Source organism: Larimichthys crocea, chromosome XII (genome assembly GCF_000972845.2).
Source record: "Larimichthys crocea isolate SSNF chromosome XII, L_crocea_2.0, whole genome shotgun sequence".
In the NCBI taxonomy this organism is placed as follows: domain Eukaryota; kingdom Metazoa; phylum Chordata; class Actinopteri; family Sciaenidae; genus Larimichthys; species Larimichthys crocea.
The window spans coordinates 8136462-8160540 of record NC_040022.1 but is presented as its reverse complement, the minus strand read 5'-3'; the positions used below and the strand labels follow the sequence as shown (position 1 = coordinate 8160540).

Genomic DNA, 24079 nt, shown 5'->3' with positions numbered 1-24079 from the left:
TAAGCTATCTTCTCAACAGACATTAAAATAAAATACGGTTTTGTCTTAATATCCTTCGATGGCAGCTTAAAGTAGGATGAGAGGAATGTTTTTTTTTCTTTCTCAGTAAGTGTAAGAATGAACATTTTCTCCTTTGATATGCTGCATAAGAATGCGATAAAGGCTTGAGACCTACAAAGGTCATGATGTGTCCCCTCTTGGATGATGACCTCTGACCCTCTCAGCAGGTGTGTGTGGATGGCCTTTATTGAGAAAAGCCAGCCCAGAATCTCTTTTGGAGTGGGTGGGTCGGGGGTTGGAAGACAGGGCAGATGTTGTATGTGAAATCCCCCGGGGAAAGTGTGCCGCCACAGAGGGACGGGGTCAGGGCAAAAGGGCGGATCTCTGACACAACCAACACAACAGAAAACTCTGGTTTCCATGGCAACTTTCTGCATCACTAAGCCGTCTGTTTCTGGGACATAAAATATGACTTTAGGCTCTGAGATGACAAAATGAGCCTTTATTCTGCATCTGATAGGAGAAAAACTCAGAAACTGGTTCAGATCCAGTTTAACAGACTACGTTTGGTGGTGAATTTGACTTGATGATGAAATTTACCCAAGCAGGTATTAGGTTTCATGAATTCACTTGAATTTGAAATTCAAATTCAAATCAACTACCCCTTTAATGCGCACACAAGTGGTCGAAACTAATGAAGTGCTGTACCTAAGTACAATTACCGGTACTTTTTCATTTTTATCCTGCTTTATAAAGGAGCTTATTTTAAAACACACATAATAGGATTATGAAATACAGATAATATAACCAGATTAAACCAGTTCCCAACCATCTGGTTTGTGAATCATTACCAAAAACAGTATCTGGTTGTTGCTTCATGTTTCAAATATCTGTGAGTTGTTCTACACGCTGTGGCTTGAAGCCCGATGAGGTCAAGTTATGAAACATTTCACACGAATTAAAGGTTAGAACTCAGAACTCTGTTTTTTCTTAATTTCTCTCCCATTAATCATCTCACAACCTCTCAGATTTATCTTGTGAACCTTTAAAGGAGTCCGACCCAGTCGAAAACCACTGAACTAAATTAGTAAACTAGCTCCACCTCATCCAACAGTATGCTGCTTATACACTGATGCATCTACATTAACAATCTTTTATATATTAATATGTCAATGTACTTTTACTTTTCATACACACATCGATTTTGATACTCTTGTGCTTTTATTTAAATATGATTTGTGGATATCATTTAGATACTTCACTATCACTTCAAGGTGTGAGCTCCGTATTCATAATAATATTTGAATATCAACACAAAAAAATTTAGTATAAAAGTATAAAAAGTAATAATAATAATTAATAATGTAAGATAATGATAATGTAATACAATATCTCCCTCTTAAATGTAGTAGAAGTATAAAGTATCCTAAAAATGGAAATACAAAGTATAAGTATGTGAACATTGTACTTAGATGCAGTACTTGAGTAAATTTATGTATATTCTATTTTTAAGAACAATATTTGTGCATCATTCCCATCATTCCTTGCCCCCATTGTTTTTTCTTACTTACAAACACCACAAACACAATACTAAATCTTGACCAATAAACAGTGACTATAAAAAGAAACTTTTATGTCTGGGGACGGTTTCAGCTGCGGAGCTTCAAAGCCACAGGGTGCAACAGAAATAAGATAAAAAGCACAGCTTGTTGTCCTGACTATTTACTGTAGCTGAACTGTGAGTCATTTCCTTTGAGGTGACGGCTGCAGAGGTATGTGACTTTCTGCTGATGTCTTTGATCAAATCCCGGCTGGATCAGGTTATCTTATTATGCACTAAATGGGCAATAAACTAGCTGAAGGGTGGCCCATTGATCCTGGTGATCACATCCGTATTGAAGCAAACTCTTAGAAAGTCGCAAAGGGAAGTTTTTAATCAACATGTTGTGGCTGAAATCCTCACTGGAAAGGATTGTATGTCATCTAAGCAGCAACATATTATTTTGCCGCCAAGCTTGACAAGACAATTTACCACCCAAAGCTTTACACAAAAACAACATCTGACCTTGAACATCAAAGCTTCCAGAATGAACGGCAATAAAGCGATAAATCTGGAAACTGTTACAGAGTTATAATTAATAAACCACACAGCACTGTAACACAAAGAAACTCTCAAGTATTGCTTAAAGGAAGCACCAACTCAAGTAATAAATAGCTTTAGAGATTACAAAATGTTCTGCACAAGCACGTTTAAAATGAGTTTGCCAGCAGAAAACATTGCCTAACCATCTTGCTGTTTTTTTTTCTTGCTGACCTTGTCCTTAAATACACCATTGTTCATTTTGCCAGGGGTCTCTGTCTTCCTACAAAGGGCCCTCTCTGCGACAATACTTGTAGGCCACATGCTCGCCTCTTATACGGGAGCTGTCAGTCCCGTGACGCATGACATTTGTATAACATTACCAGGGTCACAGCCCACGGTCGAGATGATCGGGGTAAGTGAAAGAAAGTGGGTCAGGGCTCCGGACAAATCTTGAACTTCAGTCGGCATGAAGAAAGCACAGGTCAAATCATACTTAGATATGCATCTTCAGCCAATGGTCGGCCATAATGTTTGAAAAGGTCTGCTAAAGGTCCCTGGTCATCTCTCTATAGAGCTATTGTTGAAGAAGCTAAAGGAACTGCTCAAGAGGGCACAAAGAGTTTCATATCATATCACTAAATCCATCAAAGGACTCAGAAGAATCTGAGCATGTTCTCAAAAGTACCGAAATAATTAATTCAACTTTCTTTTCTTTCTCTTTGTGCCATGAAAACACTGGCTGAGTTTGAACTTCTTCTCTTTTTTCATTCTTTATACAACAATTTCTGCCCCTTTCTCTGACAGCCAGCACACCTTCGAGAATGGGAGTAAACTATCTCGGCTTCTGACGTGGTTAGATTTTTAACTCAAGATTAACAAGCTCACAATACAGCCTAATTTAACTGTATATAGCCTTTTTTTAATCTCTATAATAGGTATAATGTTTACCATGTAAAACATCTCAATTTAACATGTTAGCGTGCTAACATTAGATAATTGGCAATAAATGATGGGATGAAGATATTGCCAAATTCTGAAGTTGATATGTCTGTGCCAAATTTCATGGCAATCCATCTAATAGTTGTCAAGACATGCCCTAAAATCAAAATGGTGGCGTTAGAGGATGTCAGATCACCAAAGTGAGTGAAGGCTTCATTCCCTATGCTTGTATAACATCTCATGTCAATCCATCCTGTAGTTGCTGAGATATTTAAGTCATGACCAAGAAAAGGCCAAACAGGGGTAAATTATATGGCAGATTTGGGATTGGATTGTTTGTGTAAGTGTAGGTCAGTTCTGGTTTACAAGAACTTTGTTTATGGATTATATTATACAAAAATGTAGGCCAAACAATGTGAAAGGAAACTAAACTGTTTAGCACCCATTACACATTGACAACGGTTTGAGCACCATGCCTAAACAAACATAGCATTACATACAGGAAATTCACTCCAAATTTAGGAGATGATAAACAAACTTGACTGATGAATCTTTGGAGTTCCTCTTTTCCAAACAAAACCAAGAGATAAGTCTCTCTGTATCCCTGTCTTCTGCCAGAAAGGATACAGGTACCGTCATACCTTCACAAGCCAACACAAACATGGAAACTTCATCACTGCCTGAGCAGAGGTGGAGGGAGGAGTCCTTTCCTGTCTGCAAATCTATCTCTGATTAGCAGGAAAGGGTCATCGTCCTCTGACATCTCTTTGTCTCTGTAGTATTGACGGAAAAGATCTTGATTTCCCAGGTCATCGCCGCTACTTCGTTGGTCTCAGGGCTCACCATGACCTCGACTGAGACAACACGAACACAGTCACATCTCCAGGAAGAGTTCTCATTGTGAGTTTGCCTTTGTAGTCTGCATGTCACAGACATGCATGTCACAGACTACCACCACGGTTATTTTTTTCTGCATATCACCAAAATACTTTAGGGTTACAGTGACATATCATGGTGGGCCTTGGTAGAGCCTACACAGTTTCTTGTTCTGAGTCCCAAGTAGGCACTGTTACAGATATCCGCTTAGATATATTTAACATCTGAAAATGGTCTTTGCCTGTTTAAGCCATGAAAAACATGACATCAGCCAACTTTAGCTTCTGAAAGCCAATTTCAGCAGCAGCCTGGAAATAACATGATACAAATCCTGCAAAGAAAACACAGAGGGATATCATGTATGGAAATGATGAACATCAGTTGGAAGGTTTTCAAAGCCTTTGTGAAGGTTACAGTTGCCAAGTCATACTGTAATGTTGTATCTGGGGTGCTTTGTAGATGACAAATGGCAGTTTGGAATAAAAATTCAGTCTAATTATGCTGTTTTATGTGGTTTTCATAAGACCTTGTGGTAAGATTACCCCAATGACCACATTTTACAACTCTTCTTTAAATCCTGTGGCTTTTTAAGTGTCATTTCATGCTTTCATGTTCATGAGTTGGTAAGGTTGACTGCAAAAATCTCCTGTGGAGGAGAGCTTTAAAAAGAAAGGATTTTTTAGATGATTCCCTGGACATCATCCTTGATTCCGTCTGTGTGTTGGCGGAGATTGGAATAACAGGACAAATAGAGAGTAGGATGTGAGCAGACCAACTCTGACCTCCATCTGCAGAGTTTCCTCTCCAGTCTCCCTGGGTGGGACTCCCCCCGGGCCGCTAACAAATATCTACTGTTTTTCAATCATGTCTGAAATTATACTATGCCGTCTTAGACTTGCTACAGTGTTTCTCAGGGTGCTGAGGTTAGGGACCCTTGTTATCGAGAGAGCGTTTGTTGCAGTTGGGCTGCTGCCACCGGAGATATTAATCTGCAGTCACAGAGCAGGAAATCAAAAATAAGCCGTAGAACACACTGAATTAGTGGAAACAGCTAGATAATCCGCTTTCTCCATAACAAAAAAGTAACAGACATGTTTCTCAGAAAACATCTTAGGGCTGAGATCATCTATAAGAGAGGAAAGTCATCTTAACACAAAAGGCATTGTGGGAAACAAAGCCATGGCTTTGTTTCATTGGCTGCATTAATTTAAGCAAACAGCACCGTGGGACAGATTAAAAGATGCATATTGAAGATATGTAACAAGTCTATCTTATGATGATCTGCTTGATTTCACTGTGAAACTGAAACTTTCCCGAGATGGCAATGCAAGACTGAGACAGCGGCATTCTAACATGCTCACAATGACGACGCCAGCATGTTTATATTTGGCAGGTGTAATCATTTCCTTGTTCACCAGCTTAGTTTGTTAGCATGCTAGCATTTACAACACAGCTAACATTGGCTAACATAAAGTACATCTGATGCTGATGGGAATGCCGTTCATTTTGCAGTAATTTGATCATAAAACAAAGTACTACTGGACAAAAGGTGATTAAAGTTATTACAAGTCATTCTCTTGGAATTGTGAATGTATGTTCTAAAACTTAAATAAAGATGTTAACCTCATGTTGATGCTTGGGTAAAGATTTGGGGGTCATCAAAGTCATTACATCATCAGGGAACCATAAGTTTTGTTCCAATCTTTTGAGTAGATGTTGAGGTATTTCACTGAAACAAAGAACAAATTCACCTGCTAGTGGCGCTACATAAAAGTCCGAAGCATCCTGTAGGGATCTTGGAAATCCTGAGCAAATTTCATGGCAAACCATCAGATGGTTGTTGAGATATTTCAGTCTGGACCAAATTGTGGACCAACAGACCTAGAGTCATGTTGCTAGCGTGATTATCTGCAACATAATCTTGGAGATCTTTTTCAATATACACTTCTTCTTTTTTTACCTACAGCAACATGAGGACATGGAGACAAGTAAGTCTAGCATGTGGCTTGAATTTGCTTAGCAGAGTGAAACACTTCCAGCCTTTATGGAGATTGGGGTCCAGTCTGATGCATCGCTCAATCCCCTCAGGAAGTGTGTGCACCAGTGCAAGCAAAGGAAGTTTACCCCTGCTCCACAGATCTCTGTTTATGTTGGGGCCACCTCGCTAGGATGTAGAGCAGTGTTGATTTTTTTTTCTTTCCATGTGTGTGTCATTAACTGACTCACTTTTTTTCCGTGTGATAAGTGAAAAGCAAACAAGTTGATTCTGTTGTTATTGATGGAGTGCAGGATGTAGCTCTTGGATAAACCACAGAGATGGGTTTGATGAAAGGGAATCCTCTGCTACTTCAGTGTTGTCACAAACCGGTGTTGAGGCCATTTATTGTCATCACTGCGACGATACACTGATTCTCTGAGTTTGGATATTTGATCAGCCTATGTTACAAGAGGACTGTCACTAAAATTACATCTAGCAGTCCAGTTATTGTCCAGCATTACTCTACAAAAGAAGACATAGCCCGTTTTACACCAGAACACCGAAAACAGCTTGGAAATCAATCACATTAACATAAATTTTGACTGATAGACTGTTGCTCCAAAGAAAAATCTGAATTATGTTATAATAGGGGCAAAGAATTATGTTTGAAAGATACTATGGCATAAAAAAAACATCTCCCTTGTGTCCTTTGACCCCCCCACATCATACCCTACACGATGACAATGCTTTCTTTTTCTTGAGAAATGCCGAATTTGGTCAATTCTTGCTTCTTGGAAGGCAAATTAAAAGTTACACATGTCACGTTTGATAGATTAAAATCAGCAATGTATGATGCAACTAGAAGGCCAGTGGGATTTTCTAAAAGTGGCATGCATTTAGGCTGTATTATGTCTGTAAACATACAAGTATATTTTCATACACAGTTACAAAATGCCATTTTGTCCCTAGGGGCATAATATTAGAAAATATCCTCTCTTTGAATTGTGGTGGTCTTACAGATGCAATCTTTCTTGAGATAAGGAGATTGGCTGTTTGCTTAAGTGGCAGAAAAATGTAGCATTTGTTTTTTCTTCTGAAGAATGTTTAGGATTTGCTGTTATCTCTATGTTTTACACACAGCACTGAGACATGAGATGTTCTGGCAACCAGGCACACAATGGCACGAGGTTATCAGCCGTGTCATTTCTCTCAGTCTCTCTGGATGTGAAACACACCCGCCTCACCACCAACCCTGCAAAATTTGTTTTGCCTCCAGAAAAGGCATGACGGACAGGGCCATAACTTTCACTGAGAACATGGAGGTCATGATCTCTGTATGAATGGAAGGCTCCATTCCCATTTTTCACACAAAGACACCATTCAGATAAATCTTCTCAAGTTCTTCTAATGAAGATTGGTGACTTCAAAACATCCTTAACTGCACAATTAGAAAATGTCTATTTCTATAAATGTACCATCAACAACTTTCTGCTGTTGAATTAAGAGAAACTTTTGAGCTTTTCTGTTTGTGGAAAAATTGCACAATTCACTGAGATCAAGAGTCTTTGTTTTCTAAATCTGGTTGAGCTGACATTTGAGCGTTGTCCAAACTGAAAAATATCTATAATCTTGTGATTACATACAGATTTTTAACATTATACATAACTCTTCTGCCAAGTTGGAAAGGCATAAAATATCTTCCAGATTTCCTGAATCACAAACCAAACATCTGCCTTCATGTTAAACTGTGTTAGATTGCTTGTCCTCCTTTAAGCTGAAGTGGAAAAGCAAAGTGACCTTTAAGGTTTAGGAGATCTTATGTGTCAACCAAACACACTGTTTCTCTTTGCATTGTCTCCTGGTTACATATTGATTGTATGACCACAAAGGGAACACACAGTATATGTCACACAGACAGTGATTGGGTGTGCTCTTTCCATTTGATCTCCTTTGTCCTCGTGTCAGCCGCAATTTACTGAGGCAAGAAGATCCTCTTTTTTTCTCTCTCTTCATATAGGAACTGGTAATGAAACAGATCATTGTGAAACTCCCTTCACTTCCTTCCCTTTATGTCTGCAACACACAAGCACAAAAGAGTTTGAAATACATCCTCATTTAACTAGTTTGTCAGGGCTGTGGAACTGCAAGAATGATACATAGTACATACATGTTTTAGCACACATGCTCTTTACTCTCATATGCAGCAGGATGCCCTCTGCTCCACCTGGAAGTTACAGCAAGCACTGTAACTTCCAGGTGGAGCAGCGCAACATTTTACCTTGTAGTTCCAAATGCTCATGCAGTGACACGAGTGGTTTGTTGTTTGTTGTCTCTGTCCTTTCCTACCCTAATCTATTATACTGTCTCGCTGATGAAGAGCTGCACATTCAGGACAATGTAATAAAAGTCTAATTAAGAAAACAGCAGAGCCCAGTGAGAACTGGGCCACTGTGACAGTATCTGACAGGGATGGTGGGAACTGAGGTCACACAGGAACTGTATGGTGTTTGTTTTTTTTTTCAGAGAAAATGACTAAGTGAAAATTAAAACAGTGGATGGAAAGAAAGAAAGACAGCAATAACAACAACAAGATTCTCCACAACACTGTGGTTTGGTTAAGAAGGTTGCGAGAACTGGGTTTTCAAAATGCAACCAACTGTGGTTACCCAAGGGCAACAAATCTATGGTCTGACACTTTATGAGCTCATGTGGAGAGTGGAGGAGTGGAAATGTTGTGAAATTACACCAGAGAAGATCAAAAAAACAAATGAAATGTCATTTTTTATTATAGATATTTGTATCAGCTTGGACATTACACTTCTTTTTTTCGGCAGTCTGAGGAATGTTTTCTTTTTTACAGTAGTTATTACACAAAAAGTCCTTTGCTCTCAAAGTTACTCCCTCTTTACATTCACTATAACGTATAAGGGTAAAGAGGTAGTGTGACCAACCACACCTAATTTATAAAAACCCTAAGAATAGCTGCGCTGAAAATCAAAGCAATCTGTGCTTTAAACCCAGGCTGTCTACAGGCCGTCATAAGAAATGAGATCCACCGGAGGAGGCAAGATGGAGAGATCGATTACTCTGAGGTTTCCCATGATCCTGGCTCTCTCCAGGGAGAGCGAGCCTCTGCTCCGGCACTGCGTGGGTCTCTCAACTGTCATTATCACCGATGGGAGCCACAATAGGTCAGGGAGATGAGATAACATTGTGAACGGCGGAGCAGCAGGTGAGAGGCTCAACAGGGCATGATTAGGTATCCGGGTCCCAGGGTGTAGCATTGCCTGAGGCCTCGGGGGCCTCGGCCCAGCCATCTGCCGGGGTGAATTCCTCCTGCTGGAGAGGAGTCGCTCAATAGCAGCACAAACTGTTGCTGTGGGGCGTTGCTTTGAGTTTCTCCTGTTACCTTTTATAGAGAGAGAAGTGTTACACTTTACAGTTCCTTTGTTAGAGTCTCAAACACAAGCTCAAAGAATGCACGAAACTCTTGCAAACAAAGGACTGAAAGTATTTGTGTAGAAATTCTTGTTTTTGTCCTTCATTAACAATCGGATCATCTGTTGTGCTTTAAAATGTCAAGCCCTGTTTTTTGTAGCCAAAGCAGAGCATATCTGCGTATACAAATGCATTCCATCTGCAGGCCCAAGTCATCTGGCATCATCCATGAATCACTAGCATTCATTAGATATGCAGTCCAGATTCTGCCTCTTCACCGGATTGTAGGTTTTAGGGCTCCAGTGTGAGACCATCACTCATCGCGAGCACACCCCAGGGATGCTCTGTTGACGGCCATGCTGGATGGTTCACACATGACCCAAGAGCTCCGCTGCACGCAACACCCTGTCCTGTGACCTGCCAGCCCTAACCCCACACTTTGATCTGACAACATGGTGTAAAATTGGAGATGCCCAGCGCGCTCACACATGCCTGACATGCAGTCTGTTTGACAGGCAGGCATGAACACGGCAGAATGTGGGAATATTGAATTAGGAGCTGTCGTGCAAATCTGGGATGTGCTGCGAGGCGCTCGGGTTACCAGACAGACCAGGTGAGCAACAATCAATCAGGATTTTGTCATCAATACTCTTGGATATGGAGCTCTGTGGGAATCAATGTCGAAACTATACCCGTCAGATTACTTTCACACACATGTAAATAAAAGTCTAACCAATGTTTTCATTAAGCGCTGACAGACACACTATCAGGGAGACCACTCTGCTGTCTAAAAGGTGTGTGTGTGTGAATGAAGAGCAGGAGCCACATCTGTTAAATCACTTAAAATCAGTTAAGAAGCTCCCGGTGCTGTTGCAGATATTAGACACCAATAACTGTGACCAGAACCTCTAACCTGAAAGTAATAGATCTTGACATGCTCATTATCCACCAGATCTACTTTCACTGACTTCCAACACAATCCCAACACCCGACTCCCAACAGTAAACCATACAAAAGCAAATTTAATATGTATCGGTACAGTTTGCAGTCCACACACACACACACACACACACACACGATCATTGTTTGTGACTAAACAGAATGGAACGTATTTTTTAAAGGATGTTGTCAGACAGCAGTCTGTCTTTGGTGCAAGGACATTGGATGTCTTTGTGCAGATCTGGAGGGCTGATGACATGTCCAGATGTGTGTAGTGACCCTGCACCGACCCGAAGTGGAGCCTACAGTGTTCCTGTTGTGCACCCCAGCAGTAAGATGCTGGATAGTGATGGGTTTAATGGTTGCATATTATATTGCAGTGAAAAACTAGTAAGAAGAAGGCCTGTGGCCTAAGAGCATGCATCAAAAAGCGTTTGTCAGTAAGCCACTAGAGACGGATAAATTGATATTATTTCAAATCATATAAATGCACATATCAGTCTAAAATTACATGCTTGAGTTCAAATCTGCTTCTGTATGGTCTTGCACAGATGTTGTTCAGTGTTGACAGAACAAACCAGAGGGTGAAGGGCTTTATCTGTTACAGCTCAGACTCCTCTACATATAACATGGCCTCCATCTGTTCAACCCATCAGGTCTACTTCTGCTGAAAAACAGTTTGCATACTGCTGACAGTCTCCAAACGACCCAGAACAAGGGTCCAGCATGGGACTATACGACCCTACTCCTCCTGCCCGAATCCCCTGCGGTGCCACCAGAAGGCCTCTGTTTTGATAGTGGCCATTACCCTCATTGGGTTGACCCTCTGAGCTAACATCCCTGCCATTAGATACACAAGTAAGCACGACTGCAAGCATGCCCCATGACACTGGGTAAACATGTTGGCAGTGTGGAGGAATGTGAATTGAGACTGTTTAAAAGCTTGTGTGTCTGCTGCCACAAACAGAGCAGAGACGCCCTTCTATAAAAATCTGGTTTGGGAAACTCTCTTTACAGACACAGAAGATCATCTCTGACCTTGATGACCTGGGTGGGATCTACACTGTTCACCTCCACCTTTTGGTGATACCTCCAAATGGAAGATTGAGAGCTATTAAGCAGAACCATGACATGGGAAGAGGCTGTCTTCTCCATCAATGAAAGTCACATCACCACCTGGAGAATTACAATGAGGAAGGAAGTGTGCCATTTGGATAAATCCAGCTATAAACCTGGGACAAAAGCAAGAAATGTAATCCTCCATGCTCGGTATCAGAAGAACAATCTATAAAAATCTATGATAACATGTAATTAAAGCGAGAATCTTTCCAGCAGGTGATTTTTATTTGAGATGGAAGACAATCAAAGGGCTGTGAATAGTATAAAAAAATCCTGTGGCTTGTGAGATGGTGCGTAACAATCCCACTGTGTCAAAACAGTTAAGATTTACTAGAGCCAAACATTTGTTTTATTGCCTGGTAACACCAGTGTTTCCGTTCGCTCTGAAAATCAAAGTCTTACGTCACTTTTGTGCCACAGTTGTTTCTATATAAATGTGTAGATCGTAAAAAAGATGAATTTAGTTTTTAAGATTATATCCCACACAGTCTGGTTTCTTCATCTTAACTGGTACAAAGTTTTAAAACACACACAGAGATCAGCAGATACCCAGCAGCTATACTAACATGCTTTTCTGACAGAACATATTCCTCACAGTTTAACACTGTCAGCCTGGGTTTATTATGGTTGCTCTGACTTTTTGAGGGATCAGACCCCTGCCCTCAAACAAACACTCTGTGGGAGCATGTATGTACTCATGTGGGCTGGGTGGCCTGCTGGGCTGCCTTGCTCCCTGGGGTGTCTGGTCATGAGAGGGGCCTGTTATATTCAGAGAACATCCTGCGGCCCTCCCACCCTCCTGTAGTGTCTGCGCCTATGGAGAGAAGGAGCTGGGAAAGCCCCCGGTACAAGAGAGGACAATTTGTGGTTAGAAGCTGAGACTCTGCTGTTTAGGTAAATATTGTAGCATAAGTGGAGTGCTGGGATTGTTGTTAGTACAACAAAAACAAGAGTGCAAACTGTAATTGAGGAAAATTGTTTGGTTATTTCGAAACAAACTCTCAGACTTACACTGCTAATCGTTAAATGGTGGACTACTTCACATGGCTGAGCTCACGTTAAGCACTTTCTCCTCTTCATGTCATCAACATATGGTCCACATTCAATGAAGGATTGGGAAAAAAACATCAACAGCATCATTATGTTAATGGTGACGCCTCTGCTGCAGCCCTCAGCAGACAGAAGGCCAAGCTAAGCAGAGGATGGAGAGGGGAGGAGGCTCCAATGATTCCCATACAGAATCATCTCCTCAAGTCGAAACAAGGACAAATGCAAATGACTCAGCTGATGCAGACAGGCCAGGAATACACTCAGATCCAATGCTTGTTGATCGTAGACACAATGAGCATCATTACGGCTGCAACTGTACAAAAGAAAGAGGTCATATCTCCTTATGGATACAGCATCATGAGACTGAGGCTGAAACCATCAAATAACAACAATTGATCGTGTTTCTTTCTCTGATAATAATCCCTCCTCCTGTTGACCTCAATATCTGACCGTGATGTCTTTTCAAAAGTTTCATAATAGCAGTGTAAAATCCAACTTCTTACTTAGTCTAGCATTACTAAAAGGAAACCAGACCAGAAAATGGATGATGGGTGCACAATTTCTTCCGTATTATACAAACTGCTGGAAAGTTAATTAGTTTGTAAATACTTCATTATTTTTAGTCATTCCAAAAGGCAGCATTGTCACTACATGAATTAAGTAATTTACACATGTTGACATTATTATGAAAACCAGTAAAATGTTGTATGGTGTCTATCTAATGTATTACTGCAGATGTCAGAGGTTACTTCTAGTTCAAAAGGTTTAACAAACGCACAAAGGAGCTCCTCCACTGATACGCCATGTATGCTGGTTCCAGGTCTACAAACATCGGTTATTTGTCGCCACCTGCTGGATGTATTTATCTAATGGAGGAAAAACATGTTGTGAATTGTTGAAACCTTGGGAGTCGCTGCTGTGCACAAGTATATAATGTACCGTAACAGTGCACTTGTTGTGGGTCCACCATGCAGCCTATACCAATATATATGAATACATGTTCAGTTTTCTACAGAGAATACTGTACTGAATACATTCCAGTCGCATCTGAATATCATCTCTACATCTTAGAGGTGTCGGTCTGTGGTGGTTGCTAGGAGACGACATCAGACTTCAGCATGGTGGGTGGGGGTGTGATGGATGTTGATGAAGCTGATCTGAGAACGCTCTGTTAGCTTAGCTTAGCACAAAGACTGGAAACAGGTGGAAACAGCTAGCCTGGCTCTGTCCAAGTGTTCCCTGTGTGTGTTAGAGCGCCCCCCCCAGTGGTCAGCTGCTGTCAGTGCAGCGAGTCAGTCAACTTTATTTTTCATGTCACATTATATTTATATGTTTACATATATAACATCAAACTACAAACTTTAAATTTAACTTATTAAAATACATTTTAAAGAGCTGATCTAAGGACAGTCTGACCTCTGCTGGATATACAGCGACACGACACTGTGACATCACACTGTTACACGACACTGTGACATGACGCTGTGACATGACACTGTGACATGACACTGTGACATGACACTGTGACATGACACTGTGACATCAGTGCGGCTGTGGCTCACAGGCAGATGATCGGTGGTTCGATCCCCCGGCTCCCCGGTCTGCATGTCCTTGTCCTTGGTCAAGATACTGAACCCCAAGTTGCTCCCAAAGGCTGTGCCATCGGTGTATGAATGTGTATGAATGCTTAAATCCTTAAACTGATGAGCAGTTGGCACCTTGCACGGTAGCCAATGCCATCAGTGTATGAATGTGTGTGAATAGGGTGAATGAGATATGTAGTGTAGAGCGCTTTGAGTGGTCGGAAGACTAGAAAGGCGCTATATAAGTACAGTCCATTTACCATTTACCATTTACATCACACTGACATGACGCTGTGACATCACACTGACATAACGCTGTGACATGACGCTGTGACATGACGCTGTGACATCACGCTGTGACATGACGCTGTGACATGACACTGTGACACGACGCTGTGACATGACGCTGTGACATCACACTGTGACATCACGCTGTGACATGATGCTGTGACATCACACTGTGACATGACGCTGTGACATGATGCTGTGACATCACACTGTGACATCACACTGTGACACGACACTGTGACATGACACTGTGACACGACGCTGTGACATGACACTGTGACATCACACTGTGACATGACACTGTGACATCACACTGACATGACGGTGTGAGATCACACTGTGACATCACACTGACATAACGCTGTGACATCACACTGTGACATCAAGCTGTGACATCACGCTGTGACATCTTTGCACAAAGTTACTGTACAGAGTACATATTTTATTTTCATATTTTGTAGCTATATATTCTTCTTAGACTTTTAAATTCTATTTATACTGCAGTCACTTTAAACCCATCTACCTCGTGCTTGTTTGTAAATATATCGTATACCTGTTTGTATTGTAATACATAAAGCACTTTTAATCTCTATTGGTCTTGCCCCCAAACTATAAAATACTGATCATGTTGGGATTTGAGTGAAAGTTTCATCTTAACATCCTACCCATAGTTACTCCTTTTCTGCAATGGTCTAATAAAAATAAAATAAGTGTTCAAAAAGTGATGATCACACATCGTCTTACACCTTATCCAAAATTCATGTGTAATATTGCATGTGTTGGGCCTGATTTTTTCTGAAACATTTTTAGTCATAGGGTCTGGCAATTGCTTAAACAGAAATTAAGAGTTCTTTCCTAATTCAGCCGAGCTGCCACATCACTACTTCTATGTTGCTTCTTGCCAGAGTTTGGATCCACGTGTGGAAGTTTTTCCACTTCGAAATACTTTGAAGAAATGATATAGATCAGTTTCACTGCTTACCACTAGACTTAACATGCAGTATGAAACTTAAGCACATAAATCTAAATTTTAAAACATCCAGTATGATATGCATCACCATGACTAACTGTTCAAATTAATTTTCTATGTTTACCAGTTCAAGTTCTAAACATCCACAGTAGATATTAAATTGCATTTTCAGTCTTCAAAATTGTGTATTTAATCAAACGGTAACGTGCCACTACATCTGACTATACATGAGCAAAATTGTGAATACATTAAATAAAGAACTGACATGCATGTATCATTTAGTGCAAAATCTAGAGTGCGTGAAGAGACAAACAGCAGAAAAGGCTATTTAAACAAGGTTTTTTTATTTGACAGTGAGACAGTTAGCCAACAGCAGACTTCCTGTTCAAAGTCACATCTAAAACTTCTGGAACTGCTTCTTGGCTCCAGCCGCCTTTGTCACTTTGAGGACGTTGAACCTCACGGTCTTGCTGAGTGGTCGGCACTCTCCGACAGTCACGATGTCTCCAACTGTGACGTCTCTGCAGAAACACACAAGACCGGTGTTAACAGGCGGTTAACAAGACCAAGGTGATAGAGAGTTAGCCACAGGTGTGAAGCCAAGCTGCATCAGCGTGTGCCCAAAGGCAATGTCGTCAGAGCTTCATGAGCTTGGAAGACCATCGTGAGAAAAGACATCATTTGCAGCAAATTATGATGATACACAATTAGACAGACCTAACACAATAACACTGTTCTTTAAAATAATTATGTTCCGCACCTTTCAAGACAACAAACCAATCAGGTTTGGCTCAGGGTGAACAGATTACACCTTTTTCTTATACATTTCTTGCATGCTACAACTGTAGGAACCTTAAATTAAGGCGTGTGGGAGGTGTAGTACCTGAAGCAGGGTGACAGATGGACAGAGATGTTCTTGTGCCTCTTCTCAAAGCGGTTGTACTTGCGGATATAATGCAGGTAATCACGTCTGATAACGATGGTCCTCTGCATCTTCATTTTGGTCACCACACCTGCGGAGCGTGCACACAAACTGAACGTTAGTGACTTTTAGTACGTTTTCTGCAGTGAATACGCGACAGATTTTAAATTACGACTGTCACTTTACTACATCAGTGTTGCCATTAGGCGCTGTCGTCAGAACCCAGAGGGTTTGGAAGACCATCGTGAGAAAAACATCATTTGCAGGACAGTGACAAAAAGGACATATGGAGTTTGGTAGATTATCGTGCAGAGAAACTGGTTCTGGATCAGGCTGCTTTACACAAACATGTTGATTTGTAGTCCAGGATACTGCTCGCCTTGTGCTCAAACTGTGGCATCAACACTCAGCAACAGCGTTGGACACATTCTAACTCATGTGAGCCCGACCCAGAGCTGACAGTGTTTGTGTACAGCGAGGTGTTAAACTGACCAGAGAGGATACGGCCACGGATAGAGACGTTTCCAGTGAAGGGGCATTTCTTGTCAATGTAAGTGCCGTCAATAGCCTGGTGAAAAAAGAAAGCATTATTAGTATCGTTCTAGAAACATTACTGTTATCATTTTTATAACTCTTGACTGCATCAGCGTTGCCAAAAGGCATTATCGTCAGAACCCTGCGGGCTTGGAAGACCATCGTGAGAAAGACATCACTTGCAGATAAGAAAAGAAAACAGCTCTAACTTTCTTTGTATTAGTTTCAATATTTCGTTGCACAAGTCAAGTTACCTCTCTTGGGGTTTTGAAGCCCAGCCCGACACTCTTGTGGTAACGGGGGAGCTTCTCCTTGACCTCCTTGCCACCATCAGCGACCAGAACACGCTTCTTGTTCTGGAAGATGGTGGGCTGTTTCTGGTAAGCCCGCTCGGTCTGTGGAGACGAGGAGAGCAGCGTGTTAAAGCCGTGTGACAAACACCCTGCACACACACTTCAGCTCCGGGAAGAAGCTTCAACATAACACCACCCGGCCTCGCTAACTATTTCAAGATAAACTTCCACTTATGAGGAAGTAAGCTCGCCCCCGACTGACGGACATGTCGTCCAGTAAGCTGTAGGGTAAATGTTATGTTGGGAAAAGCCACCGCTTGTAATTTATATAAAGAAATTGACTTAATTAGGAGTTAAGTGGTAGCAGGCTGAGCTAACGGAGTTAGCATCCCGGCTAGTTCAGCGTTACACGAGGGTGTGCTGAACGTAACAACAAACAAGCAGAAATAAAACCCTAAATGTGGCTTGAAACGGCTCAATGTGTGTATAAACAGTACATAAAGGCATATACTCGATAAAATCCGGCTAAAGTGTTGATTAAAACGTAAAAAACATCGATTTAAAGCGACCACGCCGTTTTCCTGAACGTACTTGTGCATCCGCCATCTTTGCCAGCCGAGTCGTAAAGAGGCCTGAGAATGCGCGCGACGGACGGAAGTCTGCGAGAGAAGGGAAGTGACGTAATGAAGAAAAAGAGAAGCTAAAAAAACAACAACAAAAAAATATATATTTTTTTATTGTTTCATTAACCTTTGCCGACTGGCAGACAAAGTTAATAATGTAAACAAATTATTAATTTTATATAATTTACTTGAAGCCTGAGTTGTCTCGAGGCGTCGTCCGTATGCGGCGTGACGCTGCGCGCGTCGATCAATAGATCTATAAAAACATAGTGTGGATGATGTCACTCTGCTTATTAGGTATCACATTAGAATATGATGTAATGTAAAGAATAATCAGCCTTGATGAAGATTGTCACATTTGAAGTCGACCGCAGTCGCCACAAACAAATAAATTCGTGTCACATGATTGTGCGGAAGTGCCGGGAAGTAACAATCTAAACAGTCAACAAGATGGCATCGCACCCGGGAGGAGGCGACCAAGGTACTGGCTAGCATCTTTGATATTAAACACTTAAATCCGCCGTGACAGTGTCGCCCGCGGTGTGGCAGATGTGGATAACCCGACACTTTAACATCTGTCTCTTGTTTCGTGGTTGTCGCTTGTTTGCGTGTCGATAGTGACGTTAACTGACCCGGGGTTAGCGAGGCAGCTAACCTCGGCGCTAGCCTTACGTTAGCTCTGCGTTTAGCGCCGCTCTGCGTGTTCACGCACAGCTCGGTTAGGATGAGTTAGCAGATATGTTTTGAACAAACACAAAATGTGGATACTCAGCCGGCAACTTTGTTTCACCGAGTCCAAAAATAGACTTGAAATATTAGCACATTTGACTAACTTTGGAAAATTAATTTAGCCCGAGTTAACAAACTGTGCGCGGTATATCATAAATATCTTTCACACGACACCCAAACACGAGTGGTATGAAGACTAAATCACACAGACAACTAATCAACATAGTGTTGTGTTTTATTTCTCATGATCTAAAGTGTGTTCATAGACTCAGATTAGTCATACCTGCACTTATTTCTTTCTAATACAAGGCACCCGGTTGTAAAAACAGTGGTATCAGCATTTGGATGATCTGACACTGACCTTTGTCTTTCAGGAAATACTAAAGATCAGATACTGGAAGTGGGAGCTGTTTTGTTAAAAGAGTGAGTATATACTATAAAGTTTGGCCTTCTTGCTTATTGACCTGGGTAAAGAGTCACACTGATCACTGATCTGCCTGTGTAGTTTCATCTACGAGCGGGTTCGACGTCATGGAGACAGCCACACTTTGGTGACAAGGGCACAGCTGGGCGGAGGAGAGCTGTGCGACCCTAACCAAAAGAAGCTCGCCCAGTGCCTGCAGCAGATCGGAGACGAGTTGGACGGCAATGTAGAGCTCCAGAGGTGAGCGATCTGTCTGTGTGTCAGTTCTGTTAAAAAATCAGGTATGAGTAACTGTGAGTCGTAACTGTATAAATGTTGTTTTCCCCCAGGATGATAAACGACTCTGCGCTCAGTCCATCAAAAGACGTGTTCATGAGAGTCGCCTATGAGATCTTTTCAGACGGAAAGTTCAACTGGGGCAGGGTGGTCGCACTATTCTACTTTGCCTGTCGACTCGTCATCAAAGTGAGTAAAGCAGCAAAAACAAAACACATAAATGTATTATGTTATTACGATTGAGCAGAGTCATGAATATTTAACATCTCCCATTCACGCGCCTTCTCAGGCTCTCCTGACAAAAGTTCCTGACATCATCAGAACAATAATCAGCTGGACCATGGACTACCTCCGGGAACATGTGATCAACTGGATCAGGGAGCAAGGTGGCTGGGTAAGTAGCCAGCTAACAAACGAAGTTCATAATCATTCATTAGATAACTGAGATTTTGTTCCTGACGCCTGCTGTCTGTTGTTCATGATTTTTTTTAAGGAGGGTATTCGTTCCCACTTTGGCACACCCACGTGGCAGACGGTGGGGGTTTTCTTGGCCGGTGTTCTCACCACTGTCATAGTCATTCGCAAGATGTGAGGGGTTTGTGAAGAGCAGACCGCGTGGAAGATGAGAGGAACTACGACGAAGGGAAATGTGGACGGGAATAAAAGCATGAAAGAACAACTGAAAGAGAGCAGAAAGAAGTTCTGGCAGAGTGACAGAGTTGAACAGCTTGTATTTGGACATGTTTCTGCCTAAATCTCATCTTTTAAGGATTGGCAGTTGGACTGAGGACTGAATGCACTAACGTAGTGCCCATGAGGACGTTGTACCACTGAGGAATTTTGCGGTACACAAAATCGGGAGGGGGGTGGTGGTGGAGAGTTTGTCAGACTGAACAGGAAATGCATTTTAAGTAATTTATTTTTTACTTGGTACATATAAAAAGCGTCACTGCATTCTGTTCTTTTTTCCCCCCCTTAAAGATATATGGACTTAAATTTTGAATGACGTTTAGTTTCCTTTCTGCATCATTTTCATTGTAATTTTATTTAATTTTTTTTGCAGTCGGACTGCTTTTCTGATCTTCCCATTCTCTCCATCAGTTTCATCATGGTGTCTGTATGCTAGGGGATCCATTTTTCATACGTATTTGTGAGTGTTAACTAGTGTAAATCTGTAATAATCTGCTGGCAATGAACGTGTTTGGAGGGTGGTCACATCCCAAAAAAAAAAAGAAGATATTTTTTGTTTTACCAAGGAGATGATACAGATGAAGAGAACTTACACCTCTGATAATTTTTGGGTTCAGACTTTCCCAAATAATTTCTGCCCTTGAATGCATGGCTCAACCTTGTTTCAGGAGATAATATAAGTGCCACAGCAGGGACTTGTGTACAAAGTTATGTTTACAATCAACATGAATCATCACATGAATTCAAAAGTCACACAATCTCAGCAGCTGAATCTAAATTCTTATCTTGTGGAACCTATGCTGCCTCTGGGCATTTTGACCAGCATTGTGACCTTGAGGAAAAAAAAAAAAAACGACCCCTGCCTATTGTTTTTGTGTCGAGACTTGAGCCACATGTCATTTCTTGTGGCACATGGAAGATGTTGCACTGCAGACGCAGAAAGTACTGGATTGCTCACAGGTGCTTACCTCACTTCACACATATTCCAAGTACTGTATTTTCCCGTGAGTAATTCAAACTGCACTCTTTATCTACACAGCAAATGGCTTTTTATACATTTTTCTTGTTTGTCAGTGCCTTGATGTTTTTTTTACTATGAAATCACTTTGATATTCTCAGATTTTCACCTTTTTCTATCACATTTGTAAAGCTGAAATTAGTTTCCGGTCTCCCTGAAAATCTTTTTGCAGTGACCTTGTATGTTGTAATGGAAAATGGAAAATAAATCTTTTAACTCTTACTGTGTCTATGGATATGTAATAATTAGTGTAGAAATGAGATATATATTCAACAGACCTACAGCGGTACCACTATGGATGAATTAATCTCAGACTTTGATTGATTTTTGATTTTTATCAATGTTGGTTTGTCAGTAAACCATTTTGGCCCAGATTGAAATATCGATTGATAGATTGTTGATCCTCTGACTTTTTCCTTAGTACCATCATCCATTTCAGTATTTTCAATACATGATTTTCAACAAATAATTGCAAAACTAATGACGTGTAGCTGTGCTTTATATTTGCATATGTAGGCATGCTACACACTCTGATAGATACACTCTCTATGATAAATCATGCTAAACACACAAAAATGAACAAGATAAAGAAGCAGACAATAACAGAGCACAGTTAAGAACAGTTCAATTCAACAGTAGTTTGTAATTTATGGTTTTGAATTGATCTATCGTGAAACGTTAAGTGTGTGAAGCACAAGAACTAAAAGCATATTATACCTTAAGCATCAGCATGTTAGCCTGAGCACAGCTTTACAAAGCAGCTGGCATGGATACAGACACCACAGTCCTAACTGTATTAACAGCACTAAAGCAAAATATCTACAAATGTTTTATGAGATAAGTATATTTTGGATATGGACATATAATACATAACTTGTACTGACTAAGATTGGATATGGACATATAATACATAACTTGTACTGACTAAGAATGCACAATGCACTTTTCTTTGCACAAAGGTACAGTTCATATTTTACTTTTGTAGCTATATATTCTTCTTAGACTTTTAAATTCTATTTATACTGCAGTCACTTTAAACTCATCTACCTCAAACTCATGCTTGTTCGTAAATATATCGTATACCTGTTTTGTGTTGTAATACATAAAGCACTCTATCATTCTATCCCACAAATAAATCTTTCTATTGGTCTTGCTCCAAAACTATAAAATACTGATCATGTTGGGATTTATTGAGTGAACAAAGTTTCATTTTAACATCCTACCCTAGTTACTCCTTTTCTGCAATGGTCTAATAAAAAAAAGAAAAAAAATATTGTGTTCAAAAAGTGTTGATCACACGTTGCCTTTCGCCTTATCCAAAATTCATGTGTAAAAATGCATGTGCTGGGTCTGGCAATTGCTCAAACAGAAATTAGAGTTCTTTCCTAATTCAGCCGAGCTGCCACATCACTACTACTTTACTACTACACTACTTTGCTCACTTTTTCGATGAAAAAATCAAATCTATAAGGTTAAATATCAACACAAATCTACAAAATGTGACGCAACCCCTAAAACCGCCTAGGAATGAATCAACTGTGATGTCAGAATTTAATACAGTTGATCAAAAAAACATAGAAGAAACAGTTCAGCATCTTAAATCATTGACATGCTGTCTTGACACAATGCCATCTGACTTTTTTAAAGCTATTGTAAAATCTGTCCAAACAGATCTGCAGCAAATAATGAATTGCTCACTTCAATCAGGCACGTTTCCTAAACCCCTAAAAGTAGCTGCCATCAAGCCACTCTTAAAAAAGCGAACGCTGGATACTTCCAAGTTAACCAACTACAGACCTGTCTCAATTCTTCCTTTTATAGCCAAGATTGTTGAGAAACTGGTTTTTAAGCAACTCAGTAATTACTTGAACTCCAGTGGACTTTTTGACAAATTTCAATCAGGTTTTCGAGCTCACCACAGTACAGAACAGCTCTTATTAGAGTGTTAAATGAGATAAGGTTGAACACTGACTCAGGCAGAGTATCAGTTCTGGTCCTGCTGGATCTCAGTGCTGCGTTTGACACTGTGGATCACAGCACACTGCTGAACAGATTGGAAACATGGGCAGGCTCCGTGGAACAGTCCTAGAATGGTTCAGGTCCTACTTGGAGGAACGGAGTTATTTTGTGACCATTGGAAGTAATCAATCAGATCGAGTGGCTATGGCATGTGGGGTTCCTCAGGGGTCAGTTCTTGGACCCCTTTTGTTCAGCCTATATATGCTGCCTTTGGGTCAAATTCTGCAGAATTCTAATGTCAACTATCATAGTTATGCAGATGACACACAGATATATCTTGCACTGTCCCCAGATGACTGCAGTCCTATAGAGTCATTGTGTAACTGTCTAGAGCAAGTCAAAAATTGGATGAACCAAAATTTTCTTCAGTTAAATCAAGAAAAAACTGAGGTAATTGTTTTTGGCAATAAAGAGAAGAGGGTTGCTGTCAGTAAACACCTTGAGTTACTGTCTCTAAAAACTAAAGACCAAGTCCGAAACCTTGGCGTGTTGATAGACTCAGATCTGACCTTCAACAGTCACATAAAATCAGTCACCAAAACAGCCTTCTACCAACTTAAGAACATATCCAGAGTTAAGGGCTTTATGTCCCAAACAGATCAGGAGAAGCTGATCCATGCTTTCATCTCCAGTAGACTTGACTACTGTAATGGTCTTTTGACTGGACTCCCCCAAAAAAGTATCAAACAGCTGCAGCTCATTCAGAACGCAGCAGCTCGAGTTTTGACCAGAACAAAGAGATCAGAACACATCACCCCAGTTCTTAAGTCTTTACACTGGCTCCCAGTTAGCCACAGAATAGATTTTAAAGTTCTGCTACTAGTTTACAAATCACTGAATGGTTTAGGCCCACAATACATAAACGAAATGTTAGTAGAATATAGACCCAGTAGGGCTCTGAGATCTACTGACTCAGGTCAGATAGTGGAGCACAGAGTTCAAACCAGACACGGTAAAGCAGCATTTAGCAGTTATGCTGCCCACAACTGGAACAAACTACCAGCAGGACTGAAATCAGCCCCAACTCTTAGCACTTTTAAATCCAGGTTAAAAACTTTTCTCTCTTCACGTGCTTATGGCTGAGCTCTTTTAAAGAACTTTTAAAGAATTTTTAATCATAATCCAGTGATTCGTTTAATGTTTTAAATTGTTTGCAAATTTGCTATTTTAATGATTTCAAATGACATTCTGATATTTTTAATTAAATTTTCTTCTTTTTTTTATTTTTTTATTTCTATTGCTATTGCTTGTCTTAATGTCAAATGTTATTCCTTGCCTCTGTAAAGCA

The 24079-nt window shown here is 40.7% G+C and overlaps 2 protein-coding genes and 3 non-coding genes across 5 annotated transcripts; 1 reads left to right on the top strand and 4 right to left on the bottom strand.

The window, feature by feature from the left end:
* Positions 1-15585: 15585 nt before the first annotated feature.
* On the bottom strand, positions 15586-17671 carry rps11 (ribosomal protein S11). Its single transcript, XM_027285266.1, has 5 exons — positions 17604-17671; positions 16974-17114; positions 16678-16753; positions 16147-16276; positions 15586-15784 (listed from the first exon to the last, which is right to left on the bottom strand). Exons 1-5 carry the CDS (start codon positions 17616-17618, stop codon positions 15661-15663), a joined length of 486 nt encoding a protein of 161 aa, XP_027141067.1. The 5' UTR covers positions 17619-17671; the 3' UTR covers positions 15586-15660.
* LOC113747183 (small nucleolar RNA SNORD35) lies at positions 15864-15949 on the bottom strand. Its single transcript, XR_003463425.1, has one exon. It is a non-coding gene; the product is annotated as a small nucleolar RNA SNORD35 (small nucleolar RNA).
* Positions 16367-16450, bottom strand: LOC113747182 (small nucleolar RNA SNORD35). The gene has a single exon (XR_003463424.1). It is a non-coding gene; the product is annotated as a small nucleolar RNA SNORD35 (small nucleolar RNA).
* LOC113747199 (small nucleolar RNA SNORD35) lies at positions 16820-16903 on the bottom strand. Its single transcript, XR_003463440.1, has one exon. It is a non-coding gene; the product is annotated as a small nucleolar RNA SNORD35 (small nucleolar RNA).
* A 307-nt stretch (positions 17672-17978) lies between the features above and the next one.
* LOC104923927 (apoptosis regulator BAX) lies at positions 17979-20994 on the top strand. Its single transcript, XM_019258722.2, has 6 exons — positions 17979-18116; positions 18739-18787; positions 18870-19028; positions 19118-19253; positions 19354-19458; positions 19558-20994. The coding sequence occupies exons 1-6, from the start codon at positions 18086-18088 to the stop codon at positions 19654-19656; spliced, it is 579 nt and encodes a 192-aa protein (XP_019114267.2). The 5' UTR covers positions 17979-18085; the 3' UTR covers positions 19657-20994.
* Positions 20995-24079: the final 3085 nt, after the last annotated feature.

Coding starts and splice junctions, on each gene's coding strand:
- rps11 (XM_027285266.1), bottom strand. Junction 16,754..16,973: donor GCTTCAAAACCCCAAGAGAG/GTAACTTGACTT, acceptor TTTTTTCACCAG/GCTATTGACGGCACTTACAT. Junction 15,785..16,146: donor CATCTGTCACCCTGCTTCAG/GTACTACACCTC, acceptor GTGTTTCTGCAG/AGACGTCACAGTTGGAGACA.
- LOC104923927 (XM_019258722.2), top strand. CDS start 18,086: ATGGCATCGCACCCGGGAGGAGGCGACCAAG. Junction 18,788..18,869: donor GGAGCTGTTTTGTTAAAAGA/GTGAGTATATAC, acceptor CTGCCTGTGTAG/TTTCATCTACGAGCGGGTTC. Junction 19,029..19,117: donor GGCAATGTAGAGCTCCAGAG/GTGAGCGATCTG, acceptor GTTTTCCCCCAG/GATGATAAACGACTCTGCGC.